Source organism: Eleutherodactylus coqui, chromosome 1 (assembly GCF_035609145.1).
Source record: "Eleutherodactylus coqui strain aEleCoq1 chromosome 1, aEleCoq1.hap1, whole genome shotgun sequence".
NCBI lineage: Eukaryota > Metazoa > Chordata > Amphibia > Anura > Eleutherodactylidae > Eleutherodactylus > Eleutherodactylus coqui.
In genome coordinates this window covers 38790063-38813800 of record NC_089837.1, presented here as the reverse complement: position 1 = coordinate 38813800, position 23738 = coordinate 38790063, and the positions used below count along the sequence as shown (strand labels likewise).

Sequence of the window (23738 nt, the reverse complement as noted above, 5' to 3'; positions counted from 1 at the left end):
GACCGCTCCTCAGGCCCATAGCCATTCCAGTCTACTAAAAAGTAGGTCTTTCTCCTGACTTTCTTGGCATCAAGAATAGCTTTGACCTTTGCCCGAATCTGGGATGACACTGGCCTGGGTCTTTTGGAGAACCTATTAGGTACCAGAGGCTTGAGCAGGGAAATGTGGAATGAGTTAGGGATCCGAAAGGAGGGAGTCTCAACATGTAACAAACGGAATTCATTCTTTCAATCACCTCAAACGGGCCCAAAAAACGTGCAGCAAATTTGTAAGAGGGTACTTCTGACCTGATATTCCTTGAGGAGTCAGACTTGGTGAAGACTTTCCTGATCCTGGCTCCCAGATGTCACCTCCCTGGTGGTGGAGAAATCCAGGGTCACTGCACCGAGCGCGCAGGTAATATAAATGTTCGTCTCTGTCTGGTGGGTTAGAGCAGATCCAGTTGTATCTGATGGCCTGGCTATACACGAAGGACTTTTTGATGTGTTTGGGATGGAAACTGTCCCATCTGAGGTAGGTGAGCTGATCAATAGGATTTTGGTACACGGGTGTCTGTATTGAGTTGTTTGAATATTTATATGGTGGTGTCCAAAAAATTGATTTCTGTATAGAAAAAGGCCAATGGTTTGATAGAGCAGGAGGCCAGAAAGTCATTTGTCTGTTTTGCCATAAAGCGGTTGGCATATTGCGGTGCCATTTTACTGCCCATGGCAGTTCTTTCATGTAGTCTGATGTATTGTTGAGGACTATAGCACCACCTTTATCTGCAGTCTTAATTGTGATCTTTTGGTTGTTTTTGAGTGCATAGATGACGCTTTGTTCCTGAATATTGATATTAAATGCTTCCTTTTTTTGCTTGTCCAGTACGGTGGACTGCACCCCATGTCAAAGGAGTCTATATATTTGTCCAAAGTGGAGTTGCCACCAGGAGAGAAAGTTCAAACAGACTTCATCTTGGCCCCTAGTTTCTCCTTTTGTTTGGTTGCTTGAAAGTCCTGTCTCCTCTTTATCATGCTCGAACTTTTTCAGCCCTTTGTCTTCTGAAACATTTCTCAAAGTCACTGTAGAGCGTTTTAGTAGGACAGAATATAAATCCCCTGGGCAGTGCACTGAGATCCACATTAATGGAGTTTTGAGTTGACAGATTCATAACACAGCTGATTTTACCTGTGTCCGTGTCCTGTTGGGGGTTCTGTTCTATTCTGCCGACTCGGGTGCTCCTGATCAGTGTTTAGGTACAGCCCTGCTTTTAGTCAAAGTCTTTGGAGTGTCTTTTCCTTGTTCTTTATTAGGCCTCCCTCACTCAGGGCGTTTTCAGCAGCGCTTTCAGCCCTGTGCCAAACGCTGTACAAGGCTCCCATTCATTTCAATGGGGCTGCTCACACAAGGCTGAAAACGCTGCTTTGAAAAACGCTTTATTTTGAAAGCGCTGCATGTTCTATTTTTGGGCATTTTCAGCCGAGTCTCCCATTGAAAGGAATGGGCAGCGTTTTCAGCTGTGCTGAAAATACAGCTAAAAAGGCAGCGTTTTGCAAACGCCCTGTGTGAGGAAGGCCATTAGTCACAATTGTAGGGTTGTGTAATAATCGGAATTGGAACTGAAACTGCATATTGATGTCACTCCGGACACAAAGAGGCCCCAGAAGTCACATCACATCTGGAGCCACGACACAAGTATCAACATTTAATTAGTCAAATTACAACTGATTATCTTAAATAGAGACAGAGCTCAGGTCCCACACATCTGATCCATACGGAAGTTAGGCCACAGAGCTCTAAATAGGGATTAACTTTAGATATTGCTACAACCCCTTTAATTATTGACTTTGCGTTGGAGTCACAAAATGCATATTATATGTCTCTTCAGCAGAAAATGGCATTTGAGACATCTCGCTTCCTTGGGGTCATATTCGACTCTGATCTATCATTTACCCCCTACATCCAATCTCTGGCCCGAACATGTCAGCTGCACCTCAAGAACATCGCAAGAATCCGCTCTTTTCTCACTGTGGACACGCTAAAAACTCTTACTGTTGCCCTCATCCACTCTCGGCTCGATTATTGCTACTCGTTGCTGATCGGCCTCCCATGCACCAGACTCTACCCTCTCGAGTCCATCCTGAATGCAGCAGCCAGGCTCATCTTCCTGTCCAGCCGCTACTCGGACACCTCTGCCCTGTGCCGGTCAATGCACTGGCTGCCCGTTAAATACAGAACTCAATTTAAACTCACTACCTTCATCCACAAAGCCCTCCACAGTGCAGCGCCCCCCTATATCGCCTGCCTCATCTCAATCCATCACCCAGCCCGGGCTCTCCGCTCTGCTAACGAAACCAGACTGAGCGCCCCTTTAATTCGAGCTTCTCATTCCCGCCTCCAAGACTTCTCCAGAGCAGCACCGCTCCTCTGGAACGCACTATCAAAGGCTACCTGAGCAATCCAGGACTCGCAGAGCTTCAGGCGTGCTCTAAAAACTCACCTCTTCAGGGAGGCATACCGCATACCCTAAACAAACCCCTCTGTACTCCGCCTGATAACATGGTCCCTGACCTACTGACTGCAATCCCTGCTAGCCATCATAAAGCGCTCCTGCAGTCATACCGATTCTGCTGTCACACGGCTAAATGTCTGACCATTGTGTATGTATAGCATCCCTCACTGTCCACCTCGCCATACTGTGCACATCTCCAGCCCCTTTACCTTCTGTATCACCCCATTACTTGTACTATGTAAGCTCGTTGGAGCAGGACCCTCACCCCTACTGTTTCCATCAACTGATTACTATGTAGCTGTGGTTCTAAAATTTTTGTACTTTTGTCTTTCTGTATTCCCCTTGTCTATGTAAGCGCTGCGGAATATGTTGGCGCTATACAAATAAAGATTATTATTATTTTGAACTGATATCAATGGGCAATAGTTAGCTAGTGAAGGGATTGAAAGAAGAGAGATTGATTCAGAGGTGGGATGACTTGTGAGGTGCATCAACCCCTTGCCTGACTGCATCATCAGGCATGCGTTCGGGAGAAAAGTTTTTTATTTTTTCCTCCGATGCATGCATGACGATGCGCGAGAGCGGCTTGGGCCCCATTGAAATCAATGTAACAGCGGTGGCAGAGGATTCCTTCATCTGCGCTGCAGTTCCCTCTTTGCTGCACACTGTGACAGTGCTGTCACAGTGTTCACTGAGGAGGGGACACCCCGTGGTGATGATTTTCAGGGGAAGGCTTGAAATATAAGCCCTACCCCGAAAATCATCCCAAAAGTCTATAAAAAAAAAATATATATATATAATCACCTGTCCGCTGCTGTGGGGGTACAGCGGGTCTTGCCATGTGTCTCTGTGGCTCTGTACTGAAGATCTTTCAGCTGGTGGGGATTTAAAAATCCCTGCCACCTGAAAGCATTGTTTCTGATTGGCTGAACGCTCAGCCAATCACAGGCAGCCCTCAGCCATTCCTTGAGTGACAGCTGAGCGCTGCCTGTGATTGGTCACAGCGCTCAAACAATCAAAGGCATCGCTCGGTCCATTCATAGAATGGCTGCCTGTGGTTGGCTGATAGACTTTTATGGACGCAGCGATACCAAATATGTATTTTTGTTTTATGATTTACATTCTATTATTAATATGGCCAAAGAGAGGTGATTTAAACTTTTATTTTTTAGCCCCTCTAGAGGACCACAACCTGCGATGCTTTGATCGCTCCTGCAGTATGATGTAATCCCATAGAATTACATCATACTGTGATTGGGCAGGCAGACTATCAAGACAACCCACGGGGACGGCTTAATGGGCAGTCTGCTAAGACAGCCCTGGGGCTTTCAGAAGACCGTATGGGACTCCCGAACATTGTCAATAGCGCCGATAGGGTATTGCAGCTATCACCTACGGGTGTCACATGCAATATACAGCTGGCGCCCATGCTGTATGAAGAGAGATCACCCTTCAATCTCTCTTCATATATACCCCTACCCCGCAGCACGGACTGTACGTCATATAGTGGGAATGGGTTAAAGACACTGCAGGAAATTTATGGAGAATGTCTAAAAAAAGAATAAAATATGTTGTCCATAGCAACCTCAGAAAAGTAAAGTTTCACCACAGCACTCACTTAATCCCCTGTTACTGATCACGCCATGCGGTGGAGTGCGCATGCGCTATAGCCACCACCACGGACAGTGGACATTCACTGAATGTGTTATTTTGATACATCTATTTATACTATATATTGTGTATATTGCAGGGTAATGACCCGTCTATAAAGAGATACGGGAATTCTTATCCCAGAGCTTCTCTGGGTTACCTAGCAACCCCGGAAGCTACATCAGTGAGGGGGCGTGGCTTCGTATACGACCGCATTACTATTTAAACAGCAATGGATACACATGGTGGGCATCCAGAACATGGATGCTATGTCTTGTTTCAGTGGCTAGTGGTCTGTATCATCTGGGTTTTAACATTTCTTTCTGATCATGAGTTGATTTTAATTGACTATTTATGTTTGTTTATTTATGTTATATGTCTGGTTCTTTAGGCTTGAAAAAGACCTAATAAGGTCGAAACGTTGCCTATTTTAAAACAATGAAACAATAAAGATGTTCCTTTGAATTAAAGGGGTTGTCCCGCACCGAAACGTTTTTTGTTTTTTTTCAATAGCCCCCCCGTTCGGCGCGAGACAAACCCAATGCATGTGTTAAAAAAAAAAAAACGTTTAGTACTTACCCGAATCCCCGCGCTGCGGCGACTTCTCCCTTACCTTAGCAAGATGGCCGCTAGGATCTTCACCCACGATGCACCGCGGGCTCTGTACGGTCCATTGCCGATTCCAGCCTCCTGATTGGCTGGAATCGGCACACATGACGGGGCGGAGCTACGACGAGCAGCTCTCCGGCACGAGCGGCCCCATTCACCAGGGAGAAGACCGGACTGTGCAAGCGCGTCTAATCGGGCGATTAGACGCTGAAATTAGACGGCACCATGGCGACGGGGACGCTAGCAACGGAACAGGTAAGTGAATAACTTCTGTATGGCTCATAATTAATGCACGATGTACATTACAAAGTGCATTAATATGGCCATACAGAAGTGCTGAACCCCACTTGCTTTCGCGGGACAACCCCTTTAAGAATTGGGTGTTGCACCTTTCATGCTGCCACTTCTTCTATGTCTCCAATGAGTTGTCCATAGCAACCAATCACAGACGCTTTCATAAATCTCGAATGATTCAAAATTACTGTAGCTTCAATTTCTCCCACTCCACGCACAGCTCCGCCCCTCACATACTGATCACATGACGGTGACATCATCGCAGGTCCTTCAGCCACTACATATCCTCCTCACTGCTGAGCTCCGCCCCTTATATACTGATCACATGACAGTGACATCATCGCAGGTCCTTCAGCCACCACTTCTCCTCACTGCTGAGCTCCGCCCATTATATAGTTATCACATGATGATGACATCACGCAGGTCCTTCAGCTAATGCAGTGTAGCAGGTCCTGGCTCCTGCTGTTGTCTCTGTTATCAGCCAGAGGATATATATACATATATACAGCACACTGATAATAGCTATATTATATTACAGTATCAGAGCTCTGCGTGACTCCAGCCGGCAGGTAAGAGGCGGCGGAGGGTCTTGTGGGGAGGTCAGACACGGTCCATGTGGTTATTACTATAGGGGTGCGGGGGAGGAATGTATGAAGGTCCCAGAGGATGGATGGCGGTGATATACAGAGCTGTGGAAGTGTTCCTGGCCGGTGGGGAGAGAACGCTGCGGAGGAAGAACGCTGATGAGGCTGATCTTCTTATGGTTCCTCCAGTCCCCCGGGTCACCTCACCACAAGCCGGCCGGATCCTCTTCTTCCGGGGATGTAGAGTGCGTTCACGGCATTCTGCCTCCTTCAGGGCAGTGTGCCCGATCAATATTGGCACTGCGATCACTGCCTAGCAGGGAATGCCAAGTCCTCGATAGCCTACTTCAGCGCCCAGGCTATTGCTGCCACTGCGCATGCGCAGTGTCTCGCTGCCAGTGTGTATATTTATATATACATGGCGAAAGCCCTCACTGACTGACTGACTGACTGACTGACTGACTCACCACTAATTCCCTAACCTCCGGGTGTTGTACAAATATGAAATTATGAAAAGTAACAGGGTCACAGCTTGATTATTCAATGCTAATTGAACAAGTGCACCCCTATGTCATGTAACTTCCCAGTGTCATACAAGCATGAAATTTGGCGCAAGCATTTTTTAGGTCCTAATTGAGGAGGGTGGGAGGGGTGGCACATTCTGCAGAGGGACATCAGTACATGCAGCCTGAGGAGAATATAACGCTCCTCTATGTGTATACATATTCCTCGGTTCCTCTAAAGCTGTGATGGCGAACCTATGACATGCGTGTCAGTGCTGACACGCGTGGCCATGTTCGCTGACACGCGGCCGCATTAAGAGGATTATGCGGCCGCACGCGGAGAACTGGGATGTTTCATCCTTGGCTCCTGCACGGCCAGGTGCAGTAGCCAAGGATAAAACATTGCGGTGGGTAGACGCTTTGCGCCGGAGGTCTGTAGGCCAAAACCACAGACCTCCGGCACAGAGTGTCTAGTAGTGCCGGGACTTCTGGTTAGGCCACTGACCTCACTTCTGGCTGGCGGACCTTTTAGCCGCGGAGTGCGCAGGGAAAAAGATCTGGAGGCCATCTTAGCAGCAAGCAACAGTAACCAGCAGCATCCACCGTCATCAGGCAGCATCGACTGTGAGCAGCAGCATCCACCGTGAGCAGCATCACCAGGCAGTGCCTGTGCAGCATCAGCGCTATTACTGAGATAAGTGAGGGGAGGGCCTGTGCAGCAGCCATTAAAAAAAGCCCATTACCACCAGCGCCGTTACTGAGAAGTGAGGGGAGGGCCTGTGGAGCACCAGCACAATTACTGAGATAAGTGAGGGGAGGGCCTGTGCAGCAGCCATTCAAAAAAGCACCATTACCAGCGCCATTACTACCAGCGCCATTACTGAGAAGTGAGTAATCTTCTGCCATTGCGATCACTGTCTGATGGAGAACCCAAAAAACAAAAAAACAAGGTTAAGTAAAGGGAGTGGTCGTAGTAGCAGTAGCCGACCCTTTCAAGAGACGTGGACCGAGATGTATGGCATTACAGAAAAAAATGGCCGATCATTTTGCGTTCTATGTACTGAGACAGTTGTCAGCAGAACGTGGAATATAAATACACATTTTGAAACTAATCATTCCCAGCTCTTGAAAAAAAGTGAGGATGAAAGGAAGGAATACATTTCCAGGCAGCTACACCTTTAAAAGGGCCAATCTAATGCTATCCTTAAATTTGTTAAAGGCTCTACAAATTTAACGTCTGCAAGTCTGACCATCGCTCACTCCATAGCTCAGCATGGAAAAGCACTCAGTGAGGGAGAATTTATTAACCCCTTCCCGCTGCAGGGCGTAAGTTTACGTCCTGGCAGCCTGGTACTTCCCGCAACAGGGCGTAAACTTATGTCCTGGAGATAGAGCAGGATCACATAAGATCCCGCACTATCCCGCAGCGGGAGCCGGCTGTCAGTCACAGCCGGCGTCCCGCTGCAACAGCGGGGGGGAATCGGAGATGCGCCCCCCCCCCTGTTAACCCCTTCCCTGCCGCGATCTAAGTAGATCGCGGCAGAGAAAGAGTTCACAGAGGGATCGCGCTCCCTCTGTGTCTCCGGCCGGAACTCGCGATGTCATCACGAGAGCCCGGCCTGTCACCATGGCAACAGGACGCCAGACACTGGCGTCCTGTATTGCCTATGCCTATGATCGCTGTATAAGCGATAAGGCATGGCAGAGCAGTAGCTCTGCCATGCCTTATGACAGCGATCATCGGTACAGTGATGTAAGTCCCTCAGAGGGACTCAAATTATGTAAAAAAAATAAAAGAAAAATGTAAAAACCCCCCCTTTTTTATGCTTTTTCTCAGATTAGCATAAAAAAAGGTAAAAAAAAAATTAAACCCCACATATTTGGTATTGTTGCGTCCGTAACGATGCGTACAATAAATTGCACATGCTTTTGACTGTGCACGCAAAAAACGCTAAAAAAAACGCTAAAAAACTGAGGCAAAATGCTATTTTTTAGCATTTTGCCTCACTAAAAACGCAATAAAAGTGATCAAAAAAGCCGTATGTACCCCAAGATGGTACCAGTGAAAACTACAGCTCATCTTGCAAAAAATAAGCCCTCACAGAGCGCCGTACATCAAAAAATAAAAAAGTTACAGGACTTTGAATGCAGCAATTTAGAATAGAAAAAAGATTTCCAAAAAAAAGGGTTTTTATTGCAGAAAAGTGGGAAAACCTAAAAAAAATGTAAGAATTTTGGTATCGTTGTAACCGTACCGGTCCGCAGAAAAAATGGAATGTCTCATTTATGCTGCATGATAAATGCTGTAAAAAAAAAAAAAAAAAAATCTATGGCAGAATTGATGCGTTTTCTCTCCCTGCTATCATAAAAAAAAATAAAAAAAGTTTTACAATATAGTCTATGTACCCAAAAGTGGCACCGATAAAAACTACAGTTCGCCACGCAAAAAACAAGCCCTTATACAGCTGCGTCGACGGAAAAATAAAAAAGTTATGACTTTTGATAAACGGAGAAGAAAATCCGCCAAACATTGTTGCGTCTTTAAGCCCAAAATAGGCCATGTCATGAAGGGGTTAAAGACCCTCTCCTACGATGTGCACCAGTTCTATTTCATGATATGCAGAATAAAAATGCAATTATTAAGATGATATCTGAGTTACCGCTCCGTAGAAATATCATAAAAGACCGAATAATGAGACGGAACACAAAACGTACAAAATCAATTAAAGAGAGACATAAGTAATTGTAACTATTTTTCGATCTCTCTTGATGAAACTACTGATGTCACATGACATGCTCAGTTGGCCATTATTGGTCGATATTCTGATGGTCTCACAATGAGAGAAGAGTTGATGAAGTTAGTATCAGTGCTAACAAGTACATCAGGAAGTGAAATCTGTAGGGTTGTTATACAAATATTCCGTGACCTAAGCATTGATATCTCTAAAGTTGTGTCAGTGACGACAGATGGGGCTCCAAACATGGTGGGGGAAAAAAGTCGGATTTGTCAAATTGTTTACGGAAGCTATTGGACATCCGATTGTGCCTTTTCATTGTATCATCCATCAGGAGGCTTTATGTGCCAAGGCAGGATTCACTGACTTAATGTCAGTTGTTACCAAAATAGTAAATTTAATAGCTGCTCGCCCCCTTAACAAGCGAGAATTTCCTGCACTTTTACTGGAGGTTGATTCCACCTACAGTGGACTGCTGATGTACAATAAGGTAAGATGGCTGAGCCGAGGAAAGGTTCTTGAGCGCTTTGTGGAGTGCTTTGAAGAAATTAAGGTATTTCTTGAGGGTAAGGATCTGGGGAACTTTCCTCAGCTCAATGATGATAAGTGGGTCAACACCCTGATGTTTCTTACAGATCTCTCTGTTCATATTATTTAACTGAACTTAAAGTTACAAGGTTTTGGTAAAAGTATTGACGTAATGTTTGGATACATAAAAGCTTTTAAAAGTAAACTTAAAATTTTCAAGCGAGATGTAGAAACTAAAACTTATAAGTATTTTCCTCGAGTAACCAAGTATTTTGAGAAGGCCAGTGCAGCTATACCCAATGAAATGGAACCCTTGCATATAAAGTACCAGCAGGTTTTAGGCTCGTTACTTGACCAGTTCAGTGATAGATTTAACCAATTTAGAAGCCTAGAACAGACCATGAAAATCATTAAGCATCCTGATGTAGTCGTCTACAGTAGTTTGGAATTAAATGGTTTCCAATGGATGCAAATTGATGATTTGGAGATGCAACTTGCAGAATTTCAAGACAGCATCTGGGCTCAGGTGTTTGTCGACTTGAGGTCAAAGCTTGAGAATCTGGAAAGGTGCCGCTTCGAGAATCAAGAGGAGTTCCACTACGAACAGGAGATTTGGAGTGCCTGGAACCGATTACCAGACACTTTTAGCATCCTGAAAAATACGGCAATGGCTTTACTCACAATTTTCCCCTCTACGTACTTTTGTGAGACCTTATTCTCAGCGTTAAATAATATCAAAACCAACAAAGGAAACAGATTGACAGATGAAGTTAGTAGCGCTTGCTTGAAGTGTACAAAATACCAACCTATTGAAGATATAGCCACTGAAATTCAGCAACAAAAAAGTCACTAATAGGCAGGTTAGTTAAAGAATTCCCCCTCCCCTCACTTATCTCAGTTCACGGCACTCCACACAAGTTAAAGTTTCATATTGGACCGTTAATTCATTTCAAGACCAACAGAAGAAATCGACTGACAGATCAACAAAGAAGTCACTAAGCAGGTAAGTTGAAATAATTAGTTTTTGGTTTATTCAATACAGTTCTATGTTACAAGTATACATTTTTCTTATTTAAACTATTAATATCACAAATTTTTGGGGGGGGGGGGGTTTCGAAGTGACACACCACCTGAGTTACACTCTGTTTTTCGGCGAATTTTGACACACCAAGCCAAAAAGGTTGCCCATCACTGCTCTAAAGTAACCTTGACTTCATAAGCTTTTCCATTCGAACACCACATAAACACCTGAACTAAATTAACTCAGGCGAAGCCAGGTATATCAGCTAGTACTGTATGAAACATTAGCGGCAAGCCCATACGCATGCGCATTCACGGCAATAGCCCGCGACTGCATGCTAAGGTAGCCTGCCGAGGATTTGGCATTTAGTGCACTGTAGGAAGTGAACTATAACGAATGAACGCTACATAACAGTAAGAAGAGGATTCAGCTGGCTTGCGGTGAGGTGATCCTGGAGACCAGAGGAGCGGGGAAAAGATTGGTGAGGAGAAGATCTGGTAAGAAGACTGACTGGTGAGGAATGGGTAAGTATAGATTTTTTTTTTTTAATCACAGAACCCTTCATAAATGAACAATTTAATGGGATGGCTATATGTGCACTCAATAAACAGACCAGATTTGTATGGTCTTTACATGGGGCCTATGGCTTCTGGGCTTTGCTTTTGGCCTCTGGATCTGCTTTCGGCCTTTTATGGCTCTACCTAAGGCTTGATAGACTTTTATGTCTCTGCCTATAGCATAATAACCTTTTATAGCTTTACCTAAAGCCCTTTATGGCTTTGCTTACAACACAATAGCCTTCATGACTTTACCTATAATCTTTATGACTCTGCCTATGGCCTCCTGCAGACGGACAGAAATTCTGCGGCAGGATTTTCCACAGAATGTCTGCCCGTGTCCTTTGCCATAGGCTTGCTTTACATAATGCAATCCTATGCAGACAGCTGCGATTCGAACACGTGAAAACATGTGCGGAAAACAAATCGTGGCATGTTCTATTTCTGTGCGGATCTCGCAGAGGCCCGAACAGAAATGTCACTAGTGACGCACTGGCTCTGCTCTGTGCATGCGCCGGCGGAGCAACAGCCAACACATAGAAGAGCGGAGGAGACGCTGGAGTAGGTGAGCCGCAGCGGTCACTGCAGGGGCACGGGTCCGATCCCGCTGTGAGAATTCTTGCAGCGGGATCCAACACGGCCGTCTGCAGGCGGCCTATAGCATAATAGCCATTGATGGTTTTCCCTATAGCATATTAGCTTTTATGGCTCCACCTATAGCATTAAGACTCTGCTGATGGCCTAATTGCCTGTGTGACATGCCTTACGGCTTAAATATCTTTTCTGACTTTATCTGTGGCTTGTGTGTCTTTGAGGTTTTGCCTGCGGCCCAGCGACTTTGTGGGTTTGGCCTTTTAACTTTTGTGGTCTACCTATGGTCTGTAGCCTTTGGGCTTTGACTATACCCCTTTGTGTGTTATAATTAGGGCCTCCGTGCCAGACCTACGGCTGGTGGCCTGTGGGCCTCACCTATACATGCTACCCTGTTTTGTGGCTGCTGAGCTTTGCCTACGGCTCTCACTGGTGCTGTCAGGGGCGTAAGCGAAACACAAGATTACTTACTGGCAATCCATTTTCCATGATAATTTTGCTCCCTGCTGCAGTATTTGAGTTATAAATAAATTAATACATTTTACTAAATCAAGTTTAAGTCTAAATGTAAATAAAAAGGGGTAGACCTCAATTAGTCCATGGATGTTGCTACAGAAGTGAGAAGGTGAAGGGCGTGCCAACCTTTAAGGAGATCTGGGAGGTTCCTGTTTCCTCTCCGGACGGGAGGTAGTCTCCCACTGGAGCGGTCATGGGCTCATGGAAAACTGATTACCGGTAAGTAATCTTGTTGTTTCCAGTGTCCTGTATCCATTACACTGCATTCTCATGAGGTTCATTGTACACATGACCACTCCAGCCAGTCACTGTCCTTAGCTTTCCTATCTGCATGAACGGCACTTGACCACTAAGGACAGTGATTGTCTACCGTAGTCACATGAATGATGAATGACACATGACTGATGCAGGAGCTTCTGGTATTGGAATATGAAGGCACTTAGGGGTTGAGTAGGTATCTTTTACTGAAGTGATGTTAGATCGCACTTTGGATGGTTTATCTTATCTTCTATTGTCTTTGAATGTCTGATCAATACTGCACCCATGTCTGAAACATGAACTTATTTTGAAAAATGTCCATCCCCCTCAACCCCATTCTGGTTTACCACCACTGCCTGAGATTACGGAATCAGCTGAACTAGCTGTTGTACACTGTTTCTGTAACTATCATAGAAGTGAAAGGGCATTGCGTAAACAGCGTAGCACAGCGAACTGCCAGTAGTACCAGAACCCTCCGGTTTATCCAGTTCTCCCGTATTCTCATCCAAAGCAGTCCTTCTCATGAATGACCCACCAAGGATGGACAAAGAAAGAAATTATGTCACCATAAGAATATTAAGCTTCACCTTAGAGATCATCTACCTGCTGACCGGAGAGGTAAGCTTTCTATATTTCTATCATCTTTATTGTATTATGTAACAAGTCAGACTAAGGGAAGAGAAAATCCATTCTAGGAAGTAATAGGAACAATCCAGTGTCCTGTATAACGGCTTCCAGACCTTCCAAGTGAAGGAGAGCTAAAGAACTGAACAGCAGAGAATGTGAAGATCGGCCACCAATATGGTCAGTTCTGTATGGTGGGAACCAATGAGCTAATCGTAATTTTGTAGGAGCAATGTGAATTCAACTTCTCTCATTCTAATAATGCGCCCCCTCTCAAACAGCATGCCTACTCATCATTCTTTGCATTGAGAAGGGACGTCCAGAGGTGGTAGAGTTGAAAGCACAGGGCCATCTCCAGCTGACACATTGCAAAGAATGGGGTGGTAGTATCCACGCTTGGCTGACAGATGTCTCACTAGAGCTCTGTACGGTGGGGTCATAATCTCCCTCATTCTACTGATGGAGGAATACTAGATTCAGTTCTCTACATGTCTTTTGTCATACAAAGGATTACATGATGGTGAAGACATCGGGTGATGGTACGACTCCCAACAGCCATCTCCATGAGTCAGGAGGATGTAGCCAGAGCCAGAGCCCCATCACAGAGGCTCCTCCTCACTTACCGATACATGAGCAGAAGATCCTAGAACTCACCAACAAGATCACTGAGCTGCTGACTGGAGAGGTGACCCTACTGGGAATGCTGGGTAATTGTACAGTAACAGCACTAGAGGAGTCTGGGTAATGACGTTATCATTGTGTTGTCAGGTTCCTATAAGGTGTCAGGATGTAGCTGTCTATTTCTCCATGGAGGAGTGCGAATATTTAGAAAGACACTCATATCTGTACAAGGACATCATGATGGAGAAACACCAGCCTCCGATATCACAAGGTAAGAAGATTGTTTCCCATGACTATGGGCACAGGGGAGGCAATAGCAGCCAAGTTAAAAGCCTTAAAGGGAACCTGTCACCTCCAACGGCATCATAACAAGGAACCCGGTGATGTATTCTTTAGAATAAGATAAAATAATTGCATAGAACATATATGAAAATAGAAGAGATTGTGTAAATATAAAATACATATAACATAGAAATATGAAATACATAGGACACATAGAAGCGCATAAAGAAAATGATAAGATAAAATGCAGAATTAAAATAAAAGAGTTCTAAGAAAAAATTTTGACTTAAAAATAGTTAACCATAAAAGGAATTAAAAGTAAAAATGGTCATGATAATTAAGATAGGATATATTCTATGTGGCTGTCACGGTATATAAAATTGTTTTATGAATGGAAGGTTTTGATGACAAGCATGATAAAAAAAAAAGCCATTTAAAGCCGAGGAACCATAAAAAATGGGTGGGGAGCGGGGAAGAACCAGGAGGATTTTAAGCTAAAAATTTGTTTCAATGTTGAGGAATCTATTTGGGGAAAAAAACATATTCCCAGTTTTCTTTCACACAAAATAAAACTCATGAAAGTTACATAGTGTATTTGTGAAAAAAAAAGGATTTTTAACCTCTTTGCTTTAATTCCTGCAAAAAAGGTCAAAATATATGCACCACACCCCTATATGAATGCCTAAAGCGATCTAGTTATAAAATGGGGTCATTTGTGGGTGTTTCCTATCTTTTTGGCACCTCTGTGCCTCTACTAGTGTGTAATGGGGCTTGAAACATTATCAAGAATTGTACTCTGTACTCTGAAAGCCACCGGATGCTCCTTTACTTCGGAGCCCTGTCGTGTGTCCAGGCATAAGATTAGGGCCACAATGGGGATATTTCTGAACACAGGATACATTTTTTTACAGGTGATACATTTTCGGATAAATGTCTTTATTTTCATGTGTGCTGTACAAAAAACATAAAATTACATATTACTAGTATAAAATTAAAATGTCACCTGATTTACATCAATTCCTGCAAAAAAAAGTAGGATCAAAATACTTTTTATACCCCTAAATGAGTACTTTTGAGAGTTTAGTTTTCATAATAGGGTAATTTCTGGGTGGGTTTGGAATTGGTGTGGGAAAACAAAATGTACTGAAACATTCTAAAAAATTATTGTTGTATTTGCAAGTCTTCTAAATTTCTCAAAAGTATTCATAGAAGTGAAAGGGAGTTGCATAAACGGCGTAGCACAGCAAATTGCTGGCAGTACCAGAACCCTCCGGTTTATCCAGTTCTCTCATATTCTCATCCAAAGCAGTCCTTCTCCCGAATGACTCACCAAAGATGGATGAAGAAAGAAGTGATGTTACCATAAGAATAGTAAACTTCACCTTGGAGATCATCTACCTGCTGACCGGGGAGGTAAACTTTTCTATATTTCTATAATACTTATTGTATTATGTAACAAGTCAGACTAAGGGAAGAGAAAATCCATTCTAGGAAGTAATAGGAACAATCCAGTGTCCTGTATAACGGCTTCCAGACCTTCCAAGTGAAGGAGTACTAAAGAACTGGACAGCAGAAAATGTGAAGACTGGCCACCAATATGGTCAGTTCTGTATGGTGGGAACCAATGAGCTAATAGTAATGTTGTAGGAGCGATGAGAATGGGAAGTAGGCTAGATGTAATGGGGAGGAAAGGAATTAAAAGAATCACCCAGCCAGAGTTTGGCCTCGAGACTTGAAATTTTGTCACTAATTTTGACATCTATACAGACACCTAGAAGACTGATGACAGGAGGAGCGCCCATGGTCCATCTAGCCTGCTCTTATATTATTTCAATTTTTTGTTAGAATAGATATATATTTTATCCAGGTAGATTTACTATCACTTACTGTTGATTTCCCAACCACTTTTGCCTGAAGTTCCTTTCCTGCATATACTACTCTTTCAGTAAAGTAATATTTTCTGACATTGCTTCTCATGTTTTTCTCCACTAAATACACTGGCTGTCAAAGAAACCAAGCATCTAGAAGTAGTGTTGCTCATCTTGATCGACTAAGTGGTAAAATCATCCCGATTTTTGCAAAATCAAACTGGGTTTAAACAATTCTTGAAAACAATCATGGGAAAATCGAATTTCCCATAATGCCTGCTTCAGAGGTCAGTGTGCAGCCAATCAGCAGCCAGGGTGTCTTGATGATGTCACCAAATGTGTCTTTGAAACCGCAGCTGATGACAGGAGAGTGGTCATCTGTAAGATCTGCGTTAAGCATTTAAAACATGGCAAGAATGTAAAAGAACCTCAGCACAACTTGTATGAACAACCACATGAACTGCTACCACCCACACTGCGTTGGAGAGCCCACCTGTTCCAGACGGTAAAGAGTCAGCATCATCCTGATCTCTGCTCCTATGTTCTTTAGTGGTCCCTTCCTCCGTCTCCCTCCCTGTTCATGCAGTAGCCTCTGAGCACAGAGAGGCAGTTTTGTGTAGGGGCAGTAACATGGCTACTTCAGGCCTCTCCTATGCCATTGTTGATCAGGCTACAGCCAAGTGTGGGGATCGGAGAGCAGAAGTTGAACGGCCACCATCATCGTCACTGGCATTGACATCTACCCCATATTCCAGAGTGTTCCAGGTCAGAAGCCATCCCTCTATCCCACAGCCCCAACTATCCATGAGCACAGAGCCTGAATCCGAGCATTGCACAGTTGCTTGTAATGGAAATGCTGCCCTTCAGGCTAATGGACACAGATGCCTTCAGCAATGAAATGCTCCACGCTAACCAACAGTACCAGATGCACAACCACCATTTATTTGCCCAAAAAGCCACCCCTGCCCTGCAACCCCATGTGAATGATAACATATTCCTAGCATTGAAGAACGCTGTCAGTGATGGGGTGCATCTGAGCAGCATGCATGGCCAGTGGTGTTACATATCCTTAACAGCACACTGGGTCATTGTCCTACAGGTGGGGCATGAAGCCGAAAGGGGTGGTCCACATTTCATGGTACTCCCGAGAGTTGTGGGACATTCATCCTTGTCTGTCCCCTCCTGACTTTCCTCCTACGCCTCCTTCACTTTATCCACCTCTTCATACCACCTTTCAACACCTTCCACATTGGCAGAAAATCTAGCCTCTATACAGCGGTGCACATGGTAAATGCCAAAATGCTGATCTAAAAACTTATGTCTAGGAGAGCACAGATGAAGAGCTGTTGACGGCTTTGCAGGTCCAGGTTGACACAGCGCTGACCCTGCACAATCTGAAGCCAGGCTAGGTTGTGTGTGACAGTGAGTCCAACCTGCTGGTAGTCCTTTGCCTTGGCAATCTCACACATTTACCTTGCTCGCCCCATGTGATGAACCTGGTATTGCAGCGCTTAACCATTACCCAATTATACATCCAGTGCTAGAAAAGGCCAGGAGACTGTGCTCACGCTTTCAGCGTTCACACTACGCCACCTTTCAGCTGGCAGAGTGGCAGCAACAGTCCAGGCTGCCACCCAATCATCTCATTTGTGAACTGTCTGCATAGTGAAATTCCATGTTGCAAAGTCTAAGCCAGCAACAGATGATGTATGCCATATATATGCTGTATGGAGGTCGGTCATTTGATGCATGTGGAGTGTCTACAGATCAAAGACGTGTCTCTGAGGAAGTGACTAAAATGGTTAGTTGTGATGATACACTGATCATCCTTCTTTCCTGCCTGCTGGAACAGATGCTGCACAGCCTCAGGAACAATGATGTGTTATCGAGGAGGAGGAAGTGATACCAACTGTCTTTGTGCCATTATTCAACATCACTTTGAAGTTGGCCTTAAGCAAGAAAGGGGGCGACTTCTCCAATACGTTTTCCCACCAAAGGGAGAAGTTTAGAGGAGGAAAAGGAGGGGGTAATATAAGTCCAGAAGCAGGCAGGGGGATGTGAGCCATCAACCTTTAAGCACTTTGACGCATGAGTGCTTTTAAGCTGCAGTGCTTGCAGAAGGACCAAAGCATATAGCCCACATCAAAACATCAGATCATTACTGGGTGACCACCCTCCTTGATCCTCACTGCAAGCCCTAAATGGCTGCAGGGCTGCATCCAAAGATGGATCATAGCTCTGCTGAAACTGTGTGATTGTAACATTGATATAAGTAAGCAATGACAATATCAGAACAAAAGTATAATTTATTGCAGAAAACTGGACTCTTGAATCGAAGCTCTAGTACCCTGTTGGTGGGTAATCAAGGTGGGGGGTTGTGAGTACTAAAAGATAGGTGATAAAAGCCTGATCAGTGGAGAGGGGGCTACCTGAGATAACCATGCACTTTGTACTCTGCTATCTCAAGCAGTCTTATTGAAATGATTGAAGTTGCAATATGCATGCTTGGCTGCCAGATGTATCACTAGATCACAATCTCTCACTTTCTACTTCAATTATCTACATGTCTCCCTCCATACCCAGAATTACACAATGGTGAAGAAGACATCGGCTTACGGTGCGACTCCCAACAGGCATCTCGATAGGTCAGGAAGACGGAGCCCCATCACAGAGGCTCCTCCTTACTTACCGATACATGAGCAGAAGATCTTAGAACTCGCCAACAAGATCACTGAGCTGCTGACTGGAGAGGTGACACTGCTGGGAATATTGGGAAATTATACAGTAACAGCACCAGAGGTGTCTGGGTAATGACAGTATCATTGTGTTGTCAGGTTCCTATAAGGTGTCAGGATGTCACTGTCCATTTTTCAATGGAGGAGTGGGAGTATTTAGAAGGACACAAGGATCTGTACAATGACATCATGATTGAGAACCACCAGCCTCCGATATCACAAGGTAAGAAGGTACAGATATACTATTGACATTATTTTTTTCAACTGTCTTGCTGCCCTTTAGTGTGGGCACAGGGAAGCAATAACAGTCATGTAAAGGCCTTAGTGCTACAATGTACAGAGCATACACATTTGTGGAATATGGCATGTAATATAAGAGCTCTCCAATTTAGGCTTTTCTCAAAGAGCCCTTTCTTTTCTATACACATCAAGCTTAAACCTAGTGCCTTATTCTGATATGTGTACAGCTTGTTACCCATTGTGACCTACATTAAGGCTTTTTCACTAACGCAGGTTGAGTATAAAGCTTAGTTTACATTAGTCAAGTAACTGAGTCCAGTAACTACGGTCGGTACTCGACTCGACTCGACCAATGTGTTTAGACAGGTTAAGTGGACACACTTTTCCTGACTCCACTTGCTACCTGACTTATATGAACTTGACATAAGCAACATTTTTAGTGGTAACTAAGAAATGATGTTTATATACCACCACTGTGCAGGTGAACTCCATGGTGACATAAAGCTCCATGTTGCCTACACATTTTGAACAGTTTGTTCTTAGTTTAAAACATGTAGGGAAGAAAAAAAAATGCTAACCAGCCCAATTTTCCTTGAGTTCCAGACTCGGTTAAAAGAACAACTCCTGTTTAAGACCAAGGCACCTGGACAATCCTTCAAGTCTAAGGATGCCGATAGGCTTTCAGAGTGCTGCTTCCTTTAGCCTATCCCTGCAACTGCTAGCAAAAATGTTTTCCAAAAAGATGCTGTGTTTGCAGCAAGCATGTGAGGAGGAGGGGTACATGGTTTTAGTGCTTGATGTGACCATGTCAACCAGGGAGCTGTTTCAAGACTTACCACACAGTTTTAAGTTATTAATTTTATCTAATGTATAGGGGAAGCCAAAGAGGTAGTGCGTAAGGGGATTCTTTTTAGGTAGTCCATTTTATTCTTTTTTTTTTATGTGTTTATAAAACATTTTTTAGACTAGATCGCTCATTCCTCACTAACCAATCTTTAAGGGTGGGATTCTTTTTAAGGGGTCCTTTTATTTACATTTTCTGCTTAGTGTACAGACTTTCAAAATAGGGAAGAATTATTTTGGGAGAGTTTGTAGACTTAAATAAATCTCGTTCTTTATCATTTTTTCAGAATATTATATTCCAATTCATTGTAAATCCATTTCTGATTTTAGTTTAAAGTAAAATCTTTTTGATACCCTGTAGCCTTTTTTTTTCTCCAAAAAATGTGTTTTGAACCAGAATTAAATAGTTTTAGGCTGGTGTAGCAATGTAGTACTGGAAACTGCCGTTTAGGGACTTAAGGGCAGATTGTATGTTGATAACTCCAGCAGAAAAATGATTATTTCTGCTCTGTAATCAGTAGACACCCGTGTAGGTGTGTGTGCAGGTCATAAAAATGCTTGTGTTCCTGAATGCGGTGTCATTTGCAGCTCATTTTCTGATCCACTTTAGTGAGATAGTGAGCTCCTGCTGCCAGTCTGTGAAAGCCATGAGTCTGACAAGGAAGTATGGCCCTTAGCCTAACATATGATATGAATAATGAACATTGATAATGTTGTGTGAAGGCATTAAGATTTGGTATAATAAATGGACATTCATAACTATTAGATCCTCTGTTCAGACTAACTTCCCTCTCCCTGGTGCTGGCAGATGTGGGCGTCGTCCTACTCTCCCTGTAACCTCAGCTTTCTTACCTACTTCCAGATATGGTTAATTACTCTAGGGCTTCTCTGCTCAGCTGTAGGCTCTTTGCTAATCTCCTTCCCATATAGCTGTGCTGGGACTCCACATCAGTGCTGCAGAGTTGATGTTGTTTCAGACCTGCTCTCTGGCTTCTAGCTTAGAACCTGTTTGTTTAAGTTATCCTGTTTGCATTCTGTGTCCTGCGCTTTGTCATTCTGTCCTTTCTTGCATCCCTTTGTCTATTGCCTTCACCTGTGCCTCTGTGTTTTCTTGCAACCTGTCTCTCCTCCTGTCTCTTTATTCCTCCCAGTCCTGGTCTGTCTTTTGTTGTATAGGTGTTCTGTCCTGTGAGGGTCAGCTAGCACCTAGAGGAAGCCTGTCGCCAGGTAAAGTGGAGGTACTCTGTTTTGTAAACCTAATAGGACTGTTATAAATTTGTCCACATTTGTAGTTTGAAAAAGAAATTACAATATCAAATTTTAATCCCAACAGATAATCCTAGTGAGAATTCTGATGGAAACTTCATGTCATTGCTAAATTATAAAGTAAAAGAAGAAGATATCATGCCGCACTCTTCAGGAGAAAGCCTCATTAACTTCCATGTACATCCAGAACTTGACAGTACAGATCTATCATATGATACCATTGGGAACTCTAATGGAAACGTCATGTCATCACTAAATTATAAAGTAGAAGAAGAAGATATTGTGCAGCACTCTTTAGGAGAAAATCCCATTACACTTGATGTTCATCCAGAACTTGATAGGACACATCTATCATATGATCCCAATAAGAACTTTGATGGAAATTTCATTTCATCGCTAAATTGTAAAGTAGAAGATGAAGACCTTGTTCAGCACTCTTCAGAGGAAATCCCCATTCTGCTTAATGTACATCCAGAACTTGATAGGACACATCTATCACATGATGCTAATATGGACTCTGATGGAAACGTCATGTCATCACTAAATTGTAAAACAGAAGATGAAAATATCATGTATCGCTCTTCAGAAGAAAAAATTATTACCATATTTGTTTATCCAAAACTTGAAAGTACAGATTTAGCCTATGATCCCTCTAATCACAAGGAACCTTCTCCTGACCAATCACTGAATTTTACTACAAATACAGGTCAGAAAATGTTTCGTGAATGTGGAAAACAGCTTACAAGCAACTCATATAAAGCAAGTCTTATTAGACATGATCGAACTCACACAGGTGAAAATCTAGCTTCATGTTCGGAATGTGTGAAAGGTTTTACGAGTAAATCAGATCTTGTAAAACATATCAGAATTCACACAGGAGAGAAGCCATACTTGTGTTCAATATGTGGGAAACGTTTTACAGGTAACTTAGATCTTGCTAGACATGAGAGAGATCATAGAGGAAAGAAGCCATTTTCATGTGCAGAATGTGGGAAATGCTTTGCACATAAATCAGATCTTTTTAGACATGACAGAACTCACACAAGAGAAAATCTATGTTCATGTTCCGAATGCGAGAAATGTTTTACACGTAAATCAGATCTTGTTAGACATATCAGAATTCACACAGGAGAGAAGCCATATTCATGTTCAGAATGTGGGAAATGTTTTGCAGTTAAATCGGCCCTTGTTAGACATGAGAGAAGTCACACTGGAGAGAAGCCGTTTTCTTGTTTAGAATGTGGGAAATCTTTTACAGAAAAATCAGGCCTTGTTAAACATCACAAAAGTCACACAGGAGAGAAGCCATTTTTATGTACAGAATGTGGGAAATGTTTTACAGTTAAATCTGATCTCGTTAGACATGTGAGTGTTCACACAGGAAAAAGGCCGTATTTATGTTTAGAATGTGGAAAAGATTTTACAGAAAAATCGAATCTTGTCAGACATCAGAGGATTCACACAGGAGAATTTTCATGTTCAGAATGTGGGAAAAGCTTCACTACTGATGTCAAATGTAGGGAGCATCAAAGATGTCACACAGGAGAGAAGCCGTATGCATGTCCAGAATGTGGGAAATGCTTTACAGATAAATCAACTCTTGTTAGACATAATGGAACCCACACAGGGGAGAAGCCATTTTCGTGTTCAGAATGTGGGAAAAGTTATGTGCGGAGATCAGATCTTATTAAACATCAGAGACAGCACCACATGGAGGGTAAGCCTTTTTGATATTCTAGATGTGGAGCATGTTTTACAAAGAAATCAAGTTTTGAAAACTCATCAGACAAAACCGTATACTTATTTGGAATGTGGGAAATGTGAAGACAGAGTTTTAATACATCAGGGCATTCGGAGACATTGAACACTCAGTAAGAGAGTTAATTTGTGGAATAGCTTTGATCTATCAAACATCCTAAATTATAGTTACTGCAGGTCTACTGTGACCGGGCTCCATACGAAAATATATTGTGGTAAGTAAGAAAAGAAGCGCAGCCTTTACTTTTAAAGGTGACAAAAGTGGACCTAGAGCCAGCAACTAAAGTCAATCCTTTATTACATTAGATCAAAATTGTAGACAACAGGGAAAGCTTATGCATCATAGCTATTACAACTGCTATATAAATAATAAACTATGGTGCCACAGAAACACATGAAAAAAAGTAAACCTACAGTTAATGAGGCCACATGATATGGGCCTAGTGGTGCTTACTAAAGACATCTACTTTCTGAATTAACAGGTCGTGTGACTCTTGCAAGCCAGTCAGTGACAGGACAAATGATACGTCCATTTGCATATTACACAATATCTATGTAGACATCTAAGTACGTATACACAATTCCCTTGGCTGTCACATATTTAGCAAATGTAGATATAACATGATTATAAGCATGATGGATGAAAAATGCAGTCGTTTTAGATTATCGTGTAATAAAGAATAATGAAGCAAATGCTTTCAATATAGTCTGTCTGATATCATGAACCACGTGGGCCAATAATGAAGATAATAAAAGTATAGCAAATCTATAGTAAAAGAGGTAAGCGGGTAACATAATTCATAAAGACCAATCCTTGATAATGAATAGAAGTTAATGGGAGTTTTGCCTGCAATACCATGCTTGGCCATTGCCAAATATACAGAGATATTTGCTTCCTGTTGGGGGTTCTTAGCAGCGGACCTCCGCTGATCACTATTGATGGTCTATCTTTAAGAATAACAATCCAATATTACATAGGGAGAACTTGATCATAGATTTCAAATCAAGCATGATTTGGAATGGGTCTTCCTGAAACGCTACATAATATGTGTTATCTAGACTATATAACCTTGAAAAGCTCTCCATACACCAATAAGTAGGGCAGTCTCCATCAAGCTACAAAAAAGGGAGCAGTGAAGTTCTTTATTAATGGAATAACCCATA

At 43.0% G+C, this 23738-nt stretch overlaps 2 protein-coding genes across 2 annotated transcripts in view; both read left to right on the top strand.

The window, feature by feature from the left end:
* The window catches only part of LOC136607684 (zinc finger protein 271-like), a 521708-nt gene that overhangs the window by 282561 nt on the left and 215409 nt on the right, over nt 1-23738 (top strand). The window lies entirely within an intron of this gene.
* On the top strand, nt 5485-23267 carry LOC136607742 (zinc finger protein 530-like). The gene is made up of 8 exons (XM_066589060.1): nt 5485-5613; nt 12849-12955; nt 13470-13646; nt 13730-13853; nt 15171-15277; nt 18316-18483; nt 18567-18690; nt 20884-23267. Exons 2-8 carry the CDS (start codon nt 12860-12862, stop codon nt 22545-22547), a joined length of 2460 nt encoding a protein of 819 aa, XP_066445157.1. The 5' UTR covers nt 5485-5613; nt 12849-12859; the 3' UTR covers nt 22548-23267.

Bases quoted from the DNA above. Each gene is read 5' to 3' on its own strand.
- LOC136607742 (XM_066589060.1), top strand. From the start codon at position 12,860: ATGAATGACCCACCAAGGATGGACAAAGAAAGAAATTATGTCACCATA. The intron at 13,647-13,729 runs GTGACCCTACTG...TTGTGTTGTCAG, and splicing joins CTGAGCTGCTGACTGGAGAG to GTTCCTATAAGGTGTCAGGA. The intron at 13,854-15,170 runs GTAAGAAGATTG...TCTCATCCAAAG, and splicing joins CCAGCCTCCGATATCACAAG to CAGTCCTTCTCCCGAATGAC.